This window comes from Poecile atricapillus, chromosome 10, assembly GCF_030490865.1.
Source record: "Poecile atricapillus isolate bPoeAtr1 chromosome 10, bPoeAtr1.hap1, whole genome shotgun sequence".
In the NCBI taxonomy this organism is placed as follows: Eukaryota; Metazoa; Chordata; class Aves; order Passeriformes; family Paridae; genus Poecile; species Poecile atricapillus.
The window spans coordinates 19,628,214-19,650,185 of record NC_081258.1 but is presented as its reverse complement, the minus strand read 5'-3'; the positions used below and the strand labels follow the sequence as shown (position 1 = coordinate 19,650,185).

The following is a 21,972-nucleotide window of genomic DNA, read 5'->3' as shown; positions in this document are numbered from 1 at the left end:
CATGCTGACGAGCCGCTCGGGTGGTTAATCAGTCAGGTTTAATTGAGGCTGGCCCTGGGTACAGTTTGCGCTTCCGCGGTGCCTATTGTCCAAGGACAGCAAAGTGCTTTCCAAGCATTAAATCTTATCGCAGGCTGCGAGGCAGGTAAGGATATACCGGGATTATTGCATGCGCCGCTGAAACGCCGCCAGCTCCGGCTGGGAACACATCAGCTATTTACCAGTGAGTGGCAAAGCGATGCAGCATTTTAGGACCGAGCGGGAAATAGAATCTGGTATTGAACTGGAACAGCGGCAGTAGTTTTGAAATGGGAAATAAATTACCGGGGGTGGTCGGGACACCGAGTTAATGGCTGGAAAGGGCAGGAAAGGGCCGGTGCTTTCGGTGGGATCCGTCCTGCCGGCGTGAGGCAGGACACGGTGCCTTTGGGGAGTGGGAGCCGCACAAAGCGCCGTGGTGCGGTCAGGGGGTGGCGGCTGCGACTCTGGTGACGGGAGCGGAGGGGACAGCGCGAACGGGGGCCGGTGCGGGGATCCCCGCCCGGGGCCGGTCATCAACCCCCTCGGGGGGTGGCCTCGTAAATCCCCACGTCCCTCCCCCGCGGGGTCCCTGCGCTGCGCTCCGCGCCGGGCTGGCGGCGGGCGGGGGGTGGCAGCGGCTCGTTCCTCCCTCCGGGCCCCCCCGGGCGGGCAGGTCGTGGCGGGGGGGCCGGGGAGGAGCCGGGCCGGGGGCGCCGGGGCCGGGAGGCGGCCGGCAGCCGCCCTTCCTCCGCGCCGCCGCCGGGACCCAAACTTTCGCACCGAACTTTTATCCCGGGTTTATTTTTGTTGCCGTTCGTGGATATTTCGTTGCCGTTGGGAGCTTTTTTTTGTTGTTGCCGTTGTTTTATAATATTTTTTTTTTTTCCCTTTCCTTTCTCGCTGCCTTCCCCCGGCGGGAGGAGGCGGGCGGAGGGGTGGGGGGGGAGCGCTCCGCAAACCCGCCCCCCGAGCCTGCGTGTCCGGCGGAGCCGCGGGATGAGCCGGGGGCGGCGATGAGCGCGGCGGGGCCGGGGGCGGCGGCGGGGCCGGGGGCAGCGGCGGCGCCGCTCTCCCGCAAGCAGCGGCTGATGGCCGCGCTGGCGGCCGGCGAGGCGGCGGCGGCGGCGGCAGCGGCGGCGGGGGGAGGCGGCCCCGGGGCAGCGCAACCCCCGGCGCCCCCGCTCTGCTGCTTCATCTGCGGCGGCGGCATCAGCCGCGGCAAAGAGCTCAAGCTTCAAGTGCGACCCCCCCGCGACCACCGGCCCTTCTTCCCCTTCCTGCAGCACCAGGAGCCGGCGCCCGGCGCCCGCGCCGTCTCGGCGGAGGGCTGCGCCCTGGTCTGCGCTGTCTGCCGCTGCTTCCTGGGCGAGCAGTGGGACTCCTTCGAGCGCAGCCGCACGCCGGTGGAGAAGCGCATGTACTGGCTCAAGCGGCCCCATCAGTGCGAGGCGGCGGCGGCGGCGGGGGGAGCCGGGCTGCGCCGGGGGGCCACGGGCTGGGACCCCGCCGCGCCGCCGCGCCGCGCCGCCGGCCACCCGGAGGAGGAGGAGGAGGAGGAGGAGGAAGAAGAGGAGGAGGAGGAAGGGCCGGCAGCCGGCTCCGAGCTCTCCGAGCTCTCCGAGGCCGAGCCCCTCTCGGAGCCCGAGGGGGCGGGCGGCGCAGCGCGGGCCCCCCCGGCGGCGGGGAGCGAGCGGGGCCCCCCCTGCTGCTCCTCGGACAGCGAGATCAACATCACCAGCGAGGAGGAGGAGGAGGAGGAGGAAGGCAGCGGGCGGCCCGCTTGGGCACCGGGCACCGCCTGCTACATCTGCGGCAGCGCCTTGGCACCCGGCGCCCAGCACCGCGTCCACGTGCAGAAGCAGGAGAAAAACTCGCCGGGACCTTTCTTCCCGTTCCTGTGGCTGCACAGCCCCCCGCCGGGAGCCCAGCCGCTGTCCCCCACCGGCAGCACCCTGGTGTGTCCCTGCTGCTTCGCCTCCCTCATGCAGCAGTGGCAGAGCTTCGAGCTGGCCAACGTGCCCGTGCTGCAGCGGCTCTACGTGGTGCCCCTGGGCGCCGGGGCCATGCCCGCCAAGGGCCGCCGGGGGCTGAAGGAGGACGGGACGGGCATCCCGCCGGTGCCCGAGGCTTGCTACCTCTGCGGGGAGGAGTGCGGCAAGGAGGCGAGGCCGGTGGCGGCCAAAATCACCAACGGCAACGCGAAGAGCACCATGCATTTCCCCTTCCTCAGCCTCCTGCCCTGCCCGCCCGGCGCCAAGGGGCTGAACAAGCACTGGGAGGTCAGCAGCTGCCGCAAGTGCTTCGGGGTGCTGCAAGACCTGTGGGCCATGTACAGGGCCTGTCACAACGAGGAGCTCATCTCCTCCGTGCAGAGTTTCCTGGGGAGGTACCACCAGGTCTTCTCCGCCGGTGACCTCGCCGGCCACCCCGCTGTCATCAAGCCCGGTCCCACTTCTGTCTGCTACATCTGCGGGGCCGAGCTGGGAGCCGGCAAAGAGTTCCAGCTCAACGTCAACCCTCCGGGGCGATTTGGGGAGAAGGAGCCCTTTTTCCCCTTCTTGACCGTCTACCCGCCTGCCCCACGGGCCAGACCGGCCGACTCCACCGGGCTGGTGGCCACCTGCATCCTGTGCTACCACGACCTGCTGGGACAGTGGCTGCAGCACGAGGGCAGGAACTCCCACCACCCCAGCAGCGCCTGGTCCCGGCAGTACAAAGTGGAGACCTTCGTCTGCTTCTTCTGCCGGCAGGAGAAGAAGCGATGCCTTGGATTAAAAGCGGTTCAAGTGGCCAGACTTCCCGTCTTCCTCTACACCCTGCGCGTGGCCAACAGCCTGCTGGTGGACGATGGCAAGCAGCTGACCATCGGCGCCTGTGCCGAGTGCGGGGCTGTGGTCCTGGCTGGCAAGAGCATGACCCCGCCGGAGCTGCTGGCAGTGGCAGCCCCGTCTCTCCTCCCCAAGGTAAGGCAGATGGCCCAGACCTCATCCCTCCTTTCCCAGCGCTTCCCACCGCTGGAATCCAGGAGGAGTTGGAGCGGTGACGTAGATGGATGCTGTTCTTTTGGGTCTGGTTCCTGGGGGTGAATGGATGGGGTGGCTTTAGCAATGAACTTTTGGAGCTGTCAAGCTGTGAAAGAACACATAAAAACCCTTCCATGAGGCGGGAAGAACCAAGACCTGACCCGTTCCAGAGGTGTCTGTGTTGGCAGCTTTGTGTGAGGGAGGTGGGAGCCAGGACAGAGGAAATCCCAATCCTGTCCCGCTTGCCATCAGGGGTGCTCAGAGGTGCCAGAGGGGTGGGAGGGCTGCCTGGCCTGCCCTCCATGGGAGCATCCTTGGGAAGCTGGAAGGAGCTCATGGGCGCTGTAGGAAACTTCCCAACTTATCCCCAGTTTTACGAGGTGCCTTAATGAAGGGATTTGCCTCGGAGAAGCCCTGGTTCTTCCCACAGCTGATGGCTGAGCACAGGGCTGGGTACCCCACCCATACTGCTCTGGTTATCCTGCAGTGAGGACTCCCCAAAACCCTGCAGCCCTGAAGGGTGTCACGGGTGTCATTGGCCAGGTGCTGCCAGATTCCCCAGTCGCTCCTTTCTGTGGCTCCCCCTGGGGTTACGCAGGTTGCTTTGGGGGCATCACCTCAAAAGCACATGGCAGAGCAAAAGTTTATTCTTCCCAGGCTTGTCTTTCTCGTGGGATGGGGAAATAAAAGCTTTTACCCTCAAATTTCCAGCTTCTGGGAGCTCTCCAGAGCCACCGCTCTGTATCACCAAACCAGGCCCCAGGCTGGGCTGTGTCAAATGCCAGCACCCCAAATCCCCGAGGTCATTTTCAAAACCTTTCTGCTCCATCCATAGCCAGAACCCTGCAGCTCTCTGAGGCACTGGCATTTTCTTTAGAAATGTAAACCAGTCCTTCCAAGACAGTGCTCTTTTTCTCTCCCGTCGCTCTCCCTCGGCTGCTTCCAAATATGATTTCCCGTTCAGCTGTGCTGGCTCCTGAACTGGGGGGGGACACTGCTTGGAAAGCCACCAGGCAGGAGCTGCATTCACCTGCAGAGTGCCAGGATGGCATGGGAGGCTGGGTTGGCACCGGCGCTGGGAATCCTCTGGAAGCTGTTGCTTTTGGGGGGCTTCCCCCAGGGTCTGCCAGCCCGAGCTGGATGGTCCTGACATAATTTTGGGTCATTTGTGGATGCAGGAGGTTTATTTTCACGGGTGGGCTGTGATGCCCATGTGGTCAGGGTCCGGTGGCATTTGCACGGAGGACCCGGGAGTCAGGCGAGCAATCCGTGGTGCTGCTCCAGGGGTGATGCTGGAGTGTCCCAGCAGAGCCCAGCTGGGTGAGATGAGAGGGACATCATCTGCCTGTCCCCAGCTGTTCTCAGCCCTCTGCCCCCTCGCTGTCCCCAGGCCACCTCATGGGGACATTATGAGCAGCAATTCTGTTCCAGCATGGGTGGGTGCTCTGGGTGCTTCCCATGGGCCCCCCACATCCCAGCAATTTTCAGGGAGCACGCCAGTCCTCATCCCCACTGTCCCCAGTCCCCATCTCCCACAAGGACACAGTGTGTCCCTGGGAAGGGACACTGTTGAGTTCCTCCTCTTGTTCCTGGCTTTGCTAATGAGCAAATTAAGGGGCTGCTGGAAGGGGCTGAGTGGCAGGAGGCACAGCAGAGCTGCCTGGGGACGTCGTGGCCGGGCTCTGCCATGTCCTGGTGGGGACTCTGGCTGGCCAGAAGGTCCTGGCGCAGTTTCCCTCCCTGTCTCCACATGCTTTCCAGCAGGCTGAGACCTCACAGATGTCAAGGTTATTTAAAACACGGCTTAATGCTTGGGTAGGGCACTTGGTTAATTTAGCTGTACCCTTGTTCAGCCACGCTTGCTGCTGAAAGTCACCCCAGATGAGCCTTTCAGTCTCGTGTGACACCCAGTTCTGGTGGGACCAGCCTGAGCAGTTAAAATCATCTCCCCAGTTCTCCTATCAGCTCTGCAACTTCATTTTTGAACTGCACTTGCTGTTTCACACCCCCTGCACACAGCTGTGGTTTGCTGCTGTCCTGCCTGTGTCTGGTTGACACAAATGGCTCAAAGCTTGAGGTCGATACCCCAAAAGCCAGCAGGCACCCCCACATCTCCCTCTTTTAGCGGGGCAGCAAGAGCAGGATGGGGGGCTAAGGTCCTCTCTGTGACAGTGTGGAGGTGCTGAGGAGGGGCCCCCACATCTGAGGCTTGGCAGGAGGGAGGAGCCACCGATATTTTGGATGGCTGGTGCCTCTGCTGCTGGTTTGGTGGTGGGGAGCAGTGGAGCAAGTGATGCTCCGTGGAGCTGTGGTGGTGCCTGAAGCTCTCCCTGCTGCAGGAGGATCTCCAGGAGGTGAGCTCTGCAGAACCCTGCCGTGGTTGGCACCTCTGGGGCGGGTTTGGGATCTCCCCTCCGAGAAAAAATGGCAGTGCTGGGTGTAGGAAGAGCATCTGGCTTGGGCATCCTTTGGCTTGTCACCCTTGGCCCCCTGATGTGCACTGAGAAAATGGATTTTCTTTCCAGCTGTGTAAAACAGGAAGCTGTGTAGATCCATGCATTTTTTTGGTGTAGGGCTCTGAGTTTGGGGTATCCAGGTGGGATCTGTCCTCCTGCTGATCTGCATAAATTGCCTGTGCATCCCACTGGGATGTGGATCCATCCCAGGAGGAGCTGGTTCCTCCAGCAGCCGCTGTTGGGGGCGATGGCATTGAATAAACCACAAAATGCTCAGGTTTGGTTGATTCCCAGAGGTGACAGTGACCTGTTCCTGGCTGGCTGTGCCTCCTCATGTCATCCCCAGGCTCTCCAGCCCTCTCCACAGGGGTGAAGTGATGCATTCCCAGCTCAAGGGCTGCTTGTCCTTGGCTTGTCTGGCGTTCTCAGTGTCCCGTGTTCACCAGGAAAAGCTTCCCCTGTCTTCCAGCTCTTCTCATCTTTGCCTTCAACGGCTCTCTCCGCACTTAAGTACCTGTAAAAGTGACTCTTCTCGAGGCTTTCTGGGTTTTTTCCTTTAAATACAACTTTTTGGAAATACTTCCAGGTGTCTGGAAAGCTCTCAAATCCTACCATAACTCGAGCACAGCTGTTCAGGACAACCAAGTGAACAGGTCCAGCCCACAGGAGTTGATAAATGGCAGGTCCTTGTCACCTGATGTCCTGTGACAAACTCAGTGGGTGAGGGGAGGCTCTGGATGTTGTTTGTGTGGACTTCAGTGAAGGTTTTGGCAGCGTTTCCCACAGCATTTCCCTGGAGGAGCTGCCTGCTCATGGCTTGGATGGGTTGCTGTTCCTTGGGTAAAAATCTGTCTGGATGCTGGGCCTGGAGAGTGGCAGGGAATGGAGACACATCCAGTTGGTGGCCGGTCACCAGTGGTGTCCCCAGGGCAGCAGAGCTGGGAAGGGGCTGGAGATTCCTGAGGGAGCTGGGAAGGGGCTGGAGAATTCCTGAGGGAGCTGGGAAGGGGCTGGAGAATTCCTGAGGGAGCTGGGAAGGGGCTGGAGAATTCCTGAGGGAGCTGGGAAGGGGCTGGAGAATTCCTGAGGGAGCTGGGAAGGGGCTCAGCCTGGAGCAAAGGAGGCTCAGGGGGAATTTCTGGCTCTGCACAGCTCCCTGCCAGGAGGGGACAGCCGGGGGGAACAGGGACAGGAGGAGAGGGAACGGCCTCAGGCTGGGCCAGGGGAGGCTCAGGGTGGATATTAAGGAAAATTTCTCCACTGAAAGGGTCATCAAGCTCTGGCCCAGCTGCTCAGGGCAGTCGTGGAGTTGCCATTCCTTGGGGGATTTAAAAGGTGTGGCACTTGGGGACATGGTCACTGGTGGCCTTGGCAGTGCTGGGGGAACGGTTGGACTCGATGATCTTGGAGGGCTTTTCCAACCTAAACAAACCTGTGGTTCTGTGTTCAGTTCCCTGTGGTGCAGCGAGGTGCTGGCATCGTGCTCCTCAGGAGCAGCTGGATTTCCCTGCCTCTCCCAGCCTTGTGCTCAGGCCGGTTTCTGGGAATCACACGGTGTTTTCCATGCCCCATTCCCACTTTTCAGAGCACACCTGGGGCTGGTTCTGTGGGGCTGACAGGGCACAGTCAGGCCCCAGGGGCTGAGTTCACTGTATTTACTAATTGCCAGCAGTGCTGTTGGCTCAGCTGGGGATTTGGCCCCTTCTGCAGGTTCCCAGCTCCAAAGGTCATGGCTGCGTTTCCAAATCACTGCGTCGAGCTGACAGCTGTTGGTGGGCACTTTCCTTTTGGCTTTCAAAAAAGGGTTTTGGGCAAAAATCAAAGAGCTCTTGTGTTCTCCACTAAACCTTGTCCCACTGATGCTGAGCGGCAGCCAAAGCTCCTGGATGCCAGAAAAGCAAACCCAGAAGGTGGGGAGTGATGCCTGAGCCCTCCTCCTGCATTGCACCAGGACAAATTATGGGATATTTGGGTGCACTGCAGCATGAGGATTAAGAGAATTCTGTGTAGGAAGAGCCCCAGGCACCTCTGCCTTCTTTGCATCTTTTATGGATTTTGAAGGAAATCAAACCCCTTCTGGTCACTGGCAGTGTTTTGGGTGGTGCTGCTTTGTTGGCCGAGCTGATGTCACCTCTGTGTCCCCACCCCAGGCATCATGTGTGGGCTCCAGGGGGGTGGCACAGGCTGCATTTGGCTTTTCCTCATCCATTAAATAAGGAGCAGAGCTGGTTTTGCTCATCTCGATCTTTGGGCCTCCAACTTGGGTCGGTTTTGGTTGTTCTGCCTGTGCTTTTGGCAGTTTTTGCCATCACGAATTCCAGCAGATTCAGAGCAAAACCAGGCCAATTTAAGCCAACTTCATTGGGATAAACCTGTTCAGCTTGCAGCATGTGAAGTTGTTTTTAGTGAGGCCTACGTTGCCTTTCAGCAAAGTGGCCGCTGCAGCCAGCCCCGAGCCGGGCTGGCATTTTCAGATGAGATCTCAATCCCAGCACGGAGGTGGCAATATAATCATGATATGACTTCATGTCTCGGGGCACGGCCTCCCTCGGGATCGTGTTCCCAGATGGCAAACAAAGAAACAACACGGGGAAAATGCGCCCCGGGCTTTCTCCTGCCACCGAGGTCAGGGCTGCTGTGCTCTGTGGGAACTCGCACCTGGCTGTCCCTCCTCATCCTCACCCGCCCGTGTCAGAGTCACCCCCTGGGCTGGTGGCTTGTCCCCGTGGGGTTTCCAGCTGGGGGTGTTTGTCCTTGAGCCACGCTGTGGGGAGCAGCACAGGGGTCTTTGCTTTGGCCGGGCTGACCTTGCTGGACCAGCTGTCCGAAATTCCAGGGCTCCCGCGCCGCTGCCAGCGCCGTGTCCTGCAGACCTCGTGCTGACTCCACAGCTCACCAGCTGGCTGCTATATTTTTATTTTTCACCCTGCCCTCCCTGCTCTTTGCTTTCTCCTCGCCTTTCCCAAAAGCAGCAGCACTGCAGGGCTGGCAGCTCGAGCAGACACCTGCCAAAAGCGCTGGTCTGATGCTGTGCTGCACCCCCTGAAATCCCCCCCTGCGGGCACCCGGGGGAGAGGGGCCGGCTCCACTCTCACCCCATGCAGTGAAAATGCTTTTGCAACCACCAGAGCATCCTCTGGAGTCACAGCCAAGTCGGGAGATGGGGTAAAGGGCCGGCTGGCCGGCTCTGGCTGCTGCAGCTGGACAGATGTTTTGTCCAGACACTTGGCCTTTCCCGGCCGTGCGGGAGGCTCGCTCGCAGGGGGCAGCCTGGGATGCTCTTTGGCTGCTTCCCAGCGAGGAGGGACTTCCCTGCACAGCAGCATGGGTGCTTGGTTTTCCAAGTACATCAGGAATGGCAGGAGTTGGCTTTTCACCCCCCAGATACCAGCTGGGTCCTGTCCTGACGCCCCTGCCACCGTCCTTGAGTGGCAAGGAGCTGTCTCCATCTCCTGAGCAGGTTCTGGGGACCCACGATGTTCTGGGGCACAGGGCACATCTGTGTTGCCAGGAGCCTGTTTACACCTCTCTGGCTGCAGTAGGTGCCCTGGATCCGTTCCCAGGCTGGTTTTTGGGGTGGGGAGGGCTCTGTTTGCTCCCTGATGGCACCTTTGGCTCCTTTTTTGGAGATGGTCCTGTGCTGCTGGGCAGCATCTGGCCAGATGTTCCTCCTTGCAGCAAGAGGCCTGTGCCACGTGCTGCCATCCTGGCCTGGAAGAGATGGCATGGAAACGTCCCTCTGGTGTGTCAGGGGGACACTGCCCTCCTTGGGGACTGCCAGGGTGGGCATTTGGGTGCAAATCCAGGGGGACGGTGAGGCAGGAGCATCCCTGGGAGCTGGGGCAGGAGCGGGGCTGGCGGTGGCAGCCTCCCAGCCGTGCCGGGCTCTGTTCCGCCGGGAGCAGCTGGCGGCGGGAGCCTTTCCAGCAGCACGATTCCCCCGGGCCCCGTCCCAGGGCTGGGACAGCCCCGGATCCCCCCGGCCAAGGCGGGTGGCAGCGGTGGCCCGGGCGTGCCTTGGCTCCTGGCGGCGCCGGTGCCGCGCCATGGGGACCGCGGGGCTGCTCCTGTGCCAAAGGCATCGCTCCCGGCCAGCCCAGCCTGGTTGCCCTCCCTGGGCCGTGTGGAGGGTGCCAGACCCCGGTGCCAGCCCAGGCTGCTGCGGGCAGGTCGTGGTTTGCTCCTGGTGCCGGGTGAGCAGCTGCTGCGGCCTCTCCCCGGCACACACGAGCCAAGCCGTGCCGTGGCTGGATAAACGGCCTCGTGCAGCTGCTCTGGCTGCTGTGTGACTCCTTGTCTGGGCTGGATCTTCGGTAGCAGGGCAGGGATGAAGGGGATGGCTCCAGGGTAGACTTTTGGCTGGGCTGGGAGAAGGGTGGCGTTACCTGGGTGTGCTTTGCAGCCTGGCGTGGGTTTGACGCTGCTTCTCCCTCTTCAGTTTCCTTCTTTTCCTCCCCCTTTCCACGTTAGCACAAGTGCTGCTGGGCTTTAGTAGCTCTCAGGAGACTGAAGTCATCTGTTTACCCACGGAGCTGGCGCGCTCGGAGCAGCAGCTGCCCCAGCTTTCCCTCTCCAACCTGCAGGAGAGGTGTCTGTGCCGAGCGTGCCATCACCTGCACTGGGGCAGAGCGAGCCCTGGGGCTGCCTCCCATCCCATCCCATCCCATCCCATCCCATCCCATCCCATCCCATCCCATCCCATCCCATCCCATGGATCCCATCCCATCCCATCCCATCCCATGGATCCCATCCCATGGATCCCATCCCATCCCATCCCATCCCATCCCATCCCATCCCATGGATCCCATCCCATCCCATCCCATGGATCCCATCCCATCCCATCCCATGGATCCCATCCCATCCCGGGGCTGGGGTGTCCATGCTGTGCTGGTGCAGGTGTAGGAGCTCCCTCCATCTGGAGAACCCCCAAGACGCTGTGTTTTGGTGGCCAGATCCAAGCACTGGTGCTGGATGGGCCGTTCCTGGTTGCACAGGGACCTGCTGCAGGATTTACCGAGGGTTATTCCGTAACCCCTGGAACACAAACTCAGGAAATCGCCCTCTGCCCCGGTGCTGCCTCTTCCCACCAGCTTCCAGCAGAGCCGGCACTGCCTGCCCTGGTGTCCTGGCAGGGGTGAGCAGCTGGGTTTTGGGGCTGGCTTTCACCAGGGGAAGGTCCTGGCAGTCCCCACGAGGGATATGAAGAGGACAGGAGAGCTTGCAGGGACCGGTTTGCTTTCTCCCAGTGAATTTCTCCACTTTAGAGCTGAAACAAGGCTGAGACCCCGGGATGAGAGGGAAGGTGCTGATGGGAGAGGGGTGGTGGCCACCCCACAGCCAGGAGCGTCCCCACCTTGGTTGGAGATGGGCAGCTGCCTTCCCTGGCCAAAGGGCAGGAGCCTGGACTGCTCCCAGCCCCTCTGTGACCCCTCCAGGCTGTGTCCTGGCATGCTGTCACCCGGTGTGTCCCCAGCTCCTGCCCATCCCTGCAGGATCCCATGGCACAGCCCAGGCTCTGCCACAGCTCCGTGCAGGGGGAGATTTCCCAGCTGACCCTGCAAAATGGTTTTAATTGTCCTCCCCAGCTTTGCCCCTCCTTGGAAATGGGAAGTGCGTCATCTGATGGATCTGAGGGGCCACCAGCAGCCACCTCTGTCCCTGGGAACTCCAGGGAGAGACCTTGGAGCTGGGAACATTTTGGTGACAGCCAGGACAGCGGGCTCTAGCTCAGTGTTTTGCAGCCGTGGTGGGACAGACAGGCCCGGGAGGGAGGGACACACAGACAGCTGAGGGTGTGAGGCTCACAGCAAACTGCCACCATCACCTTCCAGCTGCTTCCAGCATGTTTCTGGAAAGGGGATGGCTGTGAAGCTTTACATCGAGTGATGATCAAGTGCTGATGAGCACAGTTATTATCCTGGCCAGGAATAAGTGTAAATTTATATACATATATAATATATGTATATTTATATATTCTTGTCCTCATCCTTGTCCCCACTCCTAAACCAGCCGCATTTTCCTCTCCCCAGCTCTCGGAGCAGGCAGCAGGAGTTATCCCAGAGTGAAAACACTACAAAAACCAGGCCTTCCAGTTTTCCCTGGAGGCAGCGGTGCCAAGGTCAGCCTGGCGTGGGGACAGGGCTGGGGTGTCTCGGGTGGGCACCCCGGGGGTGTCCTGCCCTCCCCAGTGCACGGGGAACGGGGGGAGCCGGCTCTGCTGCCTGCAGACAGAGTCCAGATGCTCCGGCTGCGGCGTCTCTGGAGGGGGAGATGAATTCGCTCCTGCCGTCTTCTGTTTTCAGTCCAGAACATCTGCACAGTAACTGGGAAATCTGGGCTTTCTCCTGCTTCTCAGCCAGGTCCTGTCAGCCCTTTCCTTTTCCAAAAAGGGGTTTGGTGTTGATTTTTTTTTCTCCCCTTCCCGCTATTGCTGTGTAACCTGCTCCCTGCTGTGCATCCTGTCAGGGCTCTGCTTGGATTTTACACCGTAGGGAGCATTTGGAGGGACCTCCCCATCTCAGCCACCGCCTGAGCTCAGCGATGTGGATCCCCAGGAGCAGATTTTCCTGTGGGGCTGTTCCCTTGTGGCACTGGGATCACCCAGGCTGCTGTGTCACTCATTCCTGGTTTTTCCCCTCGCTGATCTCCCCGTTCTCGTGCTGATCATGAGGTGCTGTGTGCTTGTGGCTGGACAACCCCTCCCAAAAGCTGGCACTGGGAAGCATTTGAGGCTGCAGCAGGGTGGGGGCCACCCTGCTCCCTGCTCCTTCCAGCAGTGAGTGGCTTGGCCAGGCTGGCCCTGGGCTGGCCAGGACAGCTCTTGGCTTGGCAAAATCCCACACGGGTGAGGTTTGTTCCGCAGCCGCTGGCTCCGGCTCCTGGCAGGGCTCTGGTGTGTGCTGGGCACCTCCTTTTCCTTGCTGCTGCTTCCACCGTGCCATGGGGACCCTCAGGAAGCGTCACCCCGATCACTGAAGCCCTGGAGGAGGAATCAATCCTGCTGTTGTGTCCTTCCTCCCTTTCCCACGCACAGTCTATGCTCTCACCCTGACCTTCCCCACCAGAGCTGCTGGGGTCTGGTGAGCCCGAATCGGGCTCCATCCTTTATCCATCCCTGCTCCTTCTCCTTGATTCACAACGATTTCCTCCCTCTTTGCTCATCTTTTAGTCCTTTTTGCTGTGTTTTCCCCACCCCTTGCTGCCCTAGTTCTGGCTGTGCTGGCGCTGTGCCCGGTGCCCTCTGCTCGGAGCGGAAGGAAGGGCTCCAGGGAAGGATGGCAAAGTCGGGGTGATGCCAGCAGGGGTTTGTCCTTGGCTTGGGAAAGGGACTGACCCCTCAGAGGGGCTTTGGGGCCACGGGGATCATGGGTGCTGTTGCCCCAGGCGAGCAGGGGTCCTGCAGGACGCAGAGAGACAGCGGAGGTGGGAGGTGCCACCTCTCTTTCAGCACTCTGGGACAAAATGCAAACGGTGCTGCCCCCCCTTGGGTTCCCTGCTCCCAGAGGAGGGGGTGAACAGTCAGCATGAGATGATTTTGGGTGGGCTTGAGGGCCAGCAGGCTGCCTGGGGGGATGGCTGGGCAGGATGGCCGCAAGCTTGGCACCCTCAGGCACCTGGAGGTGACATGTGCCCGGTGTCCCCATGCTGGGGACAGCCACACAGCACTGGCCTCACAGCCGCTGCTTCTGGCCAGCCCCATGGCCTCTGCACCTCAGTCACCACCTCTGGGGCCAGCAGCTGCTGCCCTTTCCCTTCCCGTTCCCTCAGAGCCGTGGGATGGATGGATGGATGGATGGAGACAGGATGAGGAATCCCCCCGGCGTGGGCAGCAGCTCCGTCCCTCTCGGGATCTTCCCTCCGGCCCCGTTTTCCTCCCGTTTAAAGCCGGGACGTGTCTCAGTCTGGTGGGCGGCTGTAAAAATAGCACTTGGTTTGAGTTAGGAGGGTGGCGGGGAAGGGCCGGGAGGGGGCCGGGGTGCAGGGGGAGGTCCGGTTTCTCCCTTTCCTGGAGGAATTAGGGAGGCCACATGCTGCCAGGAGTGTTTGGCTGGTAGAGGCAAGCGGAGGCTCCGAGGAGGCGAGCAGGCGTCCGCACAGATGGAAATTTGATCACCCACGGCTCAACAGATTGTTTGATTTATTTTAAAATCAAGCAGATGGCTGCAACAGGAGTTTGTTTAAGTTCAGCTCCGAGCTGGGCCAACGGCCAGGATACTCGGGGGTAGGCGTGCCAAAAAATGTTCAATGACTTTGGTCATCACCCACCTCTCCTCCTCCTCCTCCCCTTCCCTCGCTCCAGCGCACACACCCCGCTCCCCCTCTTATCGCATCCTCGCCTTCATCTCTTGGCTCCTGCATCTCGCTTTGTCTCTCCCGGCGGGCGCAGCCTTGCCCTCCGCTTTTCCTCCCCTTCCGTGCGCTCCAGAGGGTTTAACTCTTCCCCAGCCACCCCCTCGCCCTGCTTGCCTGGTGCTGGAGGGGTGCAGTGGGGGTTGTCCCCAGTGGAGAGAGGGAGGGCCCCCATCCCTGGCCTCTCTCCTTGGGTCGGTCTTCTCTGGGACCAGTCTGGGGTGAATGGAGAGCTGTGGGACCTGGCTGGGTGCCCAGAGGGATACCCTGACCCACACCCTGACCCACACCCTGACCCATACCCTGATCCACACCCTGACCCATACCCTGACCCACACCCTGACCCATACCCTGACCCACACCCTGACCCATACCCTGACCCACACCCTGACCCATACCCTGACCCATACCCTGACCCACACCCTGACCCACACCCTGACCCCCGTGGCTGTCCAGGGAGGGGGTGGATGGATCCTGCCCTGCCCCAAGGTGGCGGCAGCCTGGATGAGTTGGGGTCCCAGCAGTGGGGGATCCCAATCTTGGGGTGTGAGGGGTGACCTGGGCATGGAGCAGAGCCCCTGCTGCAGCCCGAGGTGGCTCTGGATGTGCTCCTGGCCCCGCTGCCATATGGCTGGCAGGGAAGGGGCTGGAGCAGCCGGTGGGAAGCAGCCTGGGATGTGCTAAACTGCTGTAAATGGGATGGGGCCCGCTGTGCTCAGGGCTTTAAATCACCCAGTGCCACCGGGCTGGCACTGCCCCGGGGGTCCGACCACCCCGGGGTGGCACAGGCTCCCCAGCACGTGTGGCCGTGTCCCCTCAGCCTCATGCCAGCATCTGGGACGCTCTACGCGGCAGGGATGAGGAGCTCTCTGCACCCCCTGGGGCGAGCGGCTGGGATGCTCCGGGACCATCCTCGGTGGCCTTGGGATATCCCAGTGCCCCACGCCAGCTCCCAGCACCACGGCAGGTTCAGTGCACCCTCTCCCTGCACGCTTTCCTGCCAGAGAATTGCCCATTCTCCCATTTCTGGGGGCAGGACAGGCTGGCTGTGAGATGAGGCTTCTCCAGCTCCCCTCTCCTCCCCCGGCGGGGCTGGGGGTCCTGCTGGGAGCAGCGTGTGGGGCTGGAAGGGGTTAAGGCAGGCAAAGGAAAACAAGAGTGCTGCAGGGCCTGGGTGGCTGACAAGCCAAACAACTGTTTTTGACTCACTGTTGCTGCCTTGCCAAGTGCAATTGCTTCCACATTCCCATCCCCTGGCTGGAGGGGCGCGGGGAGATGTTGGCTTTCTGCGGTCAGGAGGGGAAGGGGGATGCCGGGGGGAGCAGCAGCGGGAAGGGCTGGCTCTGCACTGCTTTTTCTCAGCTCTTCTCTCTTCCATTCCCCTCCCTGCTGAGGAGCAGGAAGGGGCAGGGGGTGATGCTGCCGGGGGGGGGTGGTGGTGCCAGGGTCACTCGGGCCAGCTGCTGGTGGAGCATCCCTTCTGCCAGACCTAAAGGTGGGAGAGGGAATGGGGGGCTGAAATGCACCCCCAGGATGTCTGTTCTGCCTTTCCTGCTGTTTGTCTGCAGGGAGGAAGCTGAAGAGTGGCTCCTTCCCTGTCAGGGGGTGCTGGTGGGTGTTGGGGGACAGCAGCACACATTTCCCCCCTCCCCGTCCCCCAAGAGTGGAGCCCCACATCCTCAATGTCCCTATTCCAGCCCTCCACAGGAATGGGGAGTGATCCCACTGCAACCCTGCCCTGAGATGTGGGGTCTCATGTGGGGCTGGGCCCCCCACATTGCCTGGCTGGGGGCAAATCCATCCACAGGGTTTGGGGGATGCACACAACCCCAATAAAACCCCCAGGCCTCCAAGTGCTGGTGCTGTTGTGTTGGAGACAGGAAGAAATAATTCCTTGGAGAAGAGGCTGGGGAGTTACAGGGAAGATTTGAGCTGCTCAGGGTCGCTGCTTTGTGGAGTTAATTATCTTCTGAGTCTGGTTTTTTTGGGTGTTTTTTGAGTTGTGTTTTTGGGGTTTTTTTTTTGTTGGTTTTTTTTTTTTCTCCTTGGGATTATTTCTTGGCAAATGAGGCATCGTTCTGAAGCACTGAGCTGTGCTCCCTCGGAACTCCTGGCTGCTAAGGAGGAGATCCTCGTCTTGAAAAAAAAAACAACACACCAAAAAAACCCCCAAAAATCCAACACACTCAAAAAAAAAAAACCAACCCTGCTGCTTTTGCAGTGTGAATATGGGGTCTGGGATAGCTCAGTGTTCTGGAGCAGGAACCTCCTGTGGGCACTGGGATGAGCAGGGGAGGATGTGGAGATCCTTGCAGGGGTACCTGGTCCCCATGGTTTATGGGCCATCTCGTGTGGCAGCTGTTTCCCCATTTTGAGATGTTGTGGGGTTGGGACATCGCTCCAGCGTCACATTCCCATCACTCTCCAGCTCCTGGGGCTCTGCTGCTGCCTCCCCCCACTTTGGAGAGGCCACTGCCCCCTCCTGACCGTGGAAAGGGCCCGGCTGTGCTGGGACAGCCGGGACTGGGATGCAGAGGAGCTGGCCGGGATGCTGTGGGACAAATGGGATGCACACCTGGAGCTGCTCCTGCGGGATCTGACTCCTCTCGCTCCTGCTGCTGCTCCCTGTTTAATCTCAGCCTCGTTTGCTGAATCCCAGGGGAAGGAGGCAGCGGCAGAGCAGGAGCTGTCGGTGCTGGAGGTCGGGATGGAAATCCTTTCCCTTGTTCATGCTGTAGGAAGGGCCTCCAGAGCTTTGCCCAAAGTATCCCAATGTCCACGAGGGAGAGCCGGACATGCTCCGGCAGCTGTGGGGTTACACCAGTGGGACAGACACACCATCCACCATCCCACCTTCAGGAGAGCTGCAGTCCAGCCTCTGCCCCTCTCCTGAGCACCCTGCAGGACCCATCCATGCCATTCCCACACCCCTGGCACCGCGGCACCAGGGCGAACCCCCAAACCCCACAGAGCAACCCCAAGGGCCCTCCCGGTGCGCCCCAGCCACAAGTGGCGAGGGATGCTCGTGTCCCCGTTGTGGGACACCTTGTCAGCTCCTAATCCCGACATGAGAAGGCAATTAGGGGCCGGGATCCCCTTCCCGAGGCGGCAGATGGGGCGCAGTGCCGCCGTGGGGCTGGGGCTGGGGCCGGCTCTGCCTCCCCTAATGTGTTTGCAAATCCTCCCCAGCTGAGGGGATTAAAGCCGGCATCTGGCTCGCTTTAGAATATTAAAACAAAGGGAGTTGTAGGCGCCATGATCGGGGGCAGGCGAGGGGGGGAGCGGGGAGGGGGGGGCTGGGAAAGTCTGCAGGAATCCCCCCCCCACCCCAGCCTTTCCAGGAGGTTTTCCCTAAGGAATGAACCCCTCGGTGGGGCGAGGCCAGCAGGGCACAGGCGGCAGCACCCGGGCACCGGGGGGATGCTGGAGGCGGGTGGGCCGCGGGGGTGCTTTTTGGGGGGGCGAGGGAGGTTTCTCTCTGCTTTTTCCACCCCGTTGCGCTGTTCTGGAAGCGGCAAGAATTCAGGAAGCCGGCGTGCGGCGAGTGCCAAGTCAGGCTGTACCGCAGCCAAGCCCCTGCTTGTTTTCTCGTCTTGCTGGAGCCAGTAAGTGACCTTATTAGCTTAGGGGGCAGCTGCCTTATTAACACACATCTGGCGGCGAGGGGGCCGCATAGGCCCGATATTGTCTCCCTGCCTGCTCCCAGCGTGGCTGGGGGGGCTCCCCCGTGGCTGCTCCCACCCCTCCCAGTAGCGGGGCTGGCATCCAGGCAGCCCCACTGCCCCCGTCCCCATGGCAGGGGGTTTGTGCTGGGGGGGCAGGATTAGGCAGATGGGGTTTGGATTTGTTGGGGGATTAATAATTTAAGATTATAATCTGTGTGAGGTTATAATCTGCAGGGGAGGGAGGGGTGTGGGGTGCCCCTGTGCTGCCGGTGTTCCCGTGGGTGCTGCCCCATCTCCCATCCTATTTATGGGGCAGGCTCTGCTTTTTGGGGCATAGCATCGCCCTGCAGGATGGGATCACTAAGAGGGGCTGGACCACCCATGCAGCATCCTCACATCCCTGCCAGCAGCCGGGGTGGGCACTGGGATTTCCTTCTGGATCAGTGTCGGCATCTCCTGCAGCCGGGGAGCCTCCAGCATGTGGCCCTCGGGGCTTTTCCAGCACGTTTGGCTCCTGAAGCGGGTGGCTTCCCAGGAGGATGGGAGCTGGGAGGCTTCTGCTGTGTCAGGACAGGGAGCTGGGGGCTTTTTGCTGCTGTTGAATCCCTGTGGGTTCACATCCCATCATCCCCGTGTGGGACCAGCCCCGTGCCAGTGGCCACCCTCACCCAGAACTGCCCATTTCCTCTCCCTGGATACCCCCAGAGCCAAGCTGGGGGCACCCCTGTGCCACATCCCGGGGGCTGCTGGGCGCCCTCCCTCCCCTCCACCTCACAGGGATGCCCTTTGTCCTTCTTGGCGTGTGGGGGAACTCGGCAGCTCTTGGCTTCTCCCTTCTGTTTTGGAAATTCAAAACATTTGCAGGGCGGCCCACTCGCGCCCTGCCGCCACGGAGAGAGGCACTTGGCTGACTCCTCTGCTTTCCTTGGCCGCTGCTCCCTCCCGCTCACACTCGGGCTGGGGGGGCTTTTCTCCACCTCCTCACCCCTCTTTTTTCTTTTCCACCCGTTTTTTTACAAATTATTATTTTTATTTTGATTTTTATTTTTTTTCCTATGCTGTAAGCTTGGAAAAAACACCACCAAGCCTGCAGGGAAGGCCAGCGAGGGGGCCAGGGAGCAGAGCCCGGGGCAAGCGTGGCACAGGCGGTGCCCGCTGGCCCCTGGCACTGACCTTGCTCTCTGCTGGGAAGGGCGGCTGTGCCGGGTGGCCGGAGCAGCCCCACGCTGCACCAGCGCTAATGAGCTCTGCCTGAGCACAAGGATTAATTAGCTGCTGGGAGGAGAGGGGGGGGGGACATCTTTCTGCGGTGCCACCGGAGCCTGGCACGGCGCAGCACCCGCGGCACTTTGGGATGCTCCAGGAGGAGATGTGGATCTTCCTGGAGCAAATGCCGTGAGCCAGGTGGGGAGAGGGAATCCCAGTGCCACACTGGCAAGCTACAAGGGTTCCTGATCAATCACCCAGATTCCTGCTCTCTAGATTCCATTTCCCCCCCCCCCCCCCCAAAAAAAAAGCCTTGTAGGTTTTTTTAATTGCTTTTAAATTATTTTTTTTTTAATTTCTGTGCTGTTGTCCCTGTGGGAATGGGAACCGAGGGTGTGACGGGGATGTGTTAAATGTGTCCTGTGGAATCTAAAAGCACACTTCAGAGGACAAAGTGGCAGCTGGCTGGGAGCTGTGTGTGGGCAGAGCCTGGCTGCGTGCACCCCAAAATCCCCGGGGCTCAAGGATGTTCAGGAACATTTTGCTGGGGACTTTCACCCTCCTGGAGGGGGCCCCAAAGCTGGCTTGGGGTTTTTGGTGTCACATATAGGATTTTTGGGTGTGGGGGGGTGGCTGTGTGCCTTGTCCTCCCCGAGCCCCTCGGTGCCCCTCTCCTCTCAGGAGAACCAGACCCGGGGCAGAGGTGACACCAGAGGGGCCCGGGGGAGACAGGCAGGGACATCGTGTTGAGGCCGGGAAGGTCGCGAGGACGCGGAGCTTGGAACTTGAATTAGATGATAATTGCGACGTGCCTAATTACAGGGAAAGAGCAAATCACTCCGGTGCTTCATAAAGTGTCTGACACAGAATAACGAGGATAATTAGCAATCAGACGGGAAGCTGCTGCCTCCCCGGCCCCCGAAAGCCCGGGGGAGCCCCGCTCCCCTCCGCAGAGCATCTGCCCCTGCCGGGGGTGGTTTGTCCCCCAACAAGGGACAGCTGCCCCCCAGTCCCCCCAGTATGGGACACTGGCCCAGCAAAGCCCCCCGAGCTGGGTGAGGTGCAGCTGGTGGCCGTGTCCCCTGCCCGAGGGGGTCTGGTGGCTGTGCTGGTGTCCCTCCCTGTGTGTGTCCAGGTGTCTGTCCGCACATGGATCCGTGTCCAGGTGTCTGTCCGCACATGGATCCGTGTCCAGGTGTCTCTCCGCACATGGATCCGTGTCCAGGTGTCTGTCCCCACGTGGATCCGTGTCCAGGTGTCCATCCCCACACGGATCCATGTCCAGGTGTCCATCCCCACGCAGATCTGTGTCCAGGTGTCCATCCCCACACAGATCCATGTCCAGGTGTCTGTCCCCACGCAGATCCGTGTCCAGGTGTCTGTCCCCACTCGGATCCGTGTCCAGGTGTCTGTCCCCACGCGGATCCGTGTCCAGGTGTCTGTCCCCACGCAGATCCGTGCCCAGGTGTCCATCCCCACACGGATCCGTGTCCAGGTGTCTGTCCCCACGTGGATCCGTGTCCAGGTGTCCATCCCCATGCGGATCCATGTCCAGGTGTCTGTCCGCACATGGATCCATGTCCAGGTGTCTGTCCCCACACGGATCCGTGTCCAGGTGTCCATCCCCACACGGATCCGTGTCCAGGTGTCCATCCCCACACAGATCCATGTCCAGGTGTCTGTCCCCATGCGGATCCATGTCCAGGTGTCTGTCCCCACGTGGATCCGTGTCCAGGTGTCTGTCCCCACACGGATCCGTGTCCAGGTGTCTGTCCCCACTCGGATCCGTGTCCAGCTGTGCAGCTCGTGCCTGCTGCCAGCAATGCATTAATGCTGCCTGACGCTAGAGCGCACCAGAAGCATGTCGTGACATCCTCCCGGGGACACGGGCTCCCAGCAGGGCCACCTGCCCCGGCCACCCCGCCCTGACCCCGGAGGCACCCGCGGCCACCCCCCTGGGGACCCCGGCTGGCCTTGGTGGCCTCAGGGGACGTGCATGGGTGTCAGGGCTGGGGCACTCGGAGGGGTGCGGAGAGGTGTGGCACCCCAAAAAACTCCCCTGCCATCGTGGGCTGGCTGCTGTCACCCCTGGGGGACCGGGAGGAGGGCAAGGAGTGTCTGGCTCCCGATTCGCTGCACTTTTTAATGATGCTGTAGTTGGTTTAGGGAATGTGTGTCCCCCCTCAGGGAGGCTGGGTTGTGCTGGGAAGCTGATCCTAAACCTCCTGTCCTCCCATCCCAGCACCCAGGGGCTGAGCAATATCCTCCCTCTGGGCATGGAGGGACCTCCCAGCCCGAAGATGCCCCAAGTGGTTGAGGGGTGCCAGGCTGTTTTGGTGACTCCAACTCTTGCTTTCCCTGTCCCTTGCCACCTCCCGGTCCAACACCAGCAAGGCCCATCCCTCTGTCCCCTTCCCAGCACCTTCTGGGAGTGCCACAGCAGATCCCACCATGATTTTTGGTCTGTTTTGCCGCTGGGTTTGCAGAGAGGGCTGAGCACGCTGGTGCCACCCATGGGGATGATGTTCCTGGTGTCCCTGAGTGCTGGGGCAGGGTGGAGGTCACGCTTCCTCATCCTCCTACGTGCCTGTCTCCTTCCCGCCTCTCCTGCTGGCTTCTCCTTTTTTGTTTCCCCCTCTTGGAGCAGCTGTTCTCTAATAAGCTGTTAATGATGATACAGTAAGTAGGAGCGGAGAGTCCTGCGGGAGCTGCCACGATTTGTGTAATTGGCCTCAGAGGAGACAGAAGTATCTAATATTTACATGCCGGTATTAGTCCCCTGGGAGCCTGTCTGGGCTGGCACGGGAGGCAGCTCCCAGCCTCAACCTGTCTGCTCCCAGCTGATGGATCCTCAGATCTCGAATGGATGGGAATCTGCCCGCTGGGAATAGGGGGGGGATCCCCCCCACCCCCCAAAAATCTGGGTATGGCTGAGCATCCCCAGAGCTCGGCACCCAGCTGGTCTGTGGGAGCAGCAGGGGTGGGCTGAGCTTCCAGAGGGGGATTCTGAGGTTTGGGGAACCCTGTGCTGGGGTAGAGGCAGCTGGGGATGTCCCAGAGTGAGTTTACCTGGGCTTTGACCTGGCTCTTGAGGCACAAACACGTTCCTGAGCTGGCTGAGGGGATGCTCTGCCCTGTGCCAGCCCCTGGGGTGGGTCCCTGGGAGCTGTGCTCCTGGAAGGGCAGGTTTGGAAGCAGCGCTGTCACCGTGCTCCCACTGGGCTGGGTGAGCCGTGGGGCTGGGCAGGGACT

At 60.9% G+C, this 21,972-nt stretch overlaps 1 protein-coding gene across 4 annotated transcripts in view; it reads left to right on the top strand.

Annotated features, from left to right (window-relative positions):
* The first annotated feature begins 1,034 nt into the window (after positions 1-1,034).
* Positions 1,035-21,972, top strand: part of GSE1 (Gse1 coiled-coil protein) — a 99,809-nt gene continuing 78,871 nt past the window's right edge. For 3 of the 4 annotated variants that reach the window (XM_058845885.1, XM_058845883.1, XM_058845884.1), the window contains exon 1: positions 1,062-2,984. In XM_058845885.1, coding sequence (XP_058701868.1) covers positions 1,110-2,984 — 1,875 coding nt within the window. In that variant the 5' untranslated portion in view covers positions 1,062-1,109. Of the gene's footprint in view, positions 2,985-21,972 lie in introns of all 4 variants that reach the window. The other variant, XM_058845882.1, reaches the window with a different exon arrangement.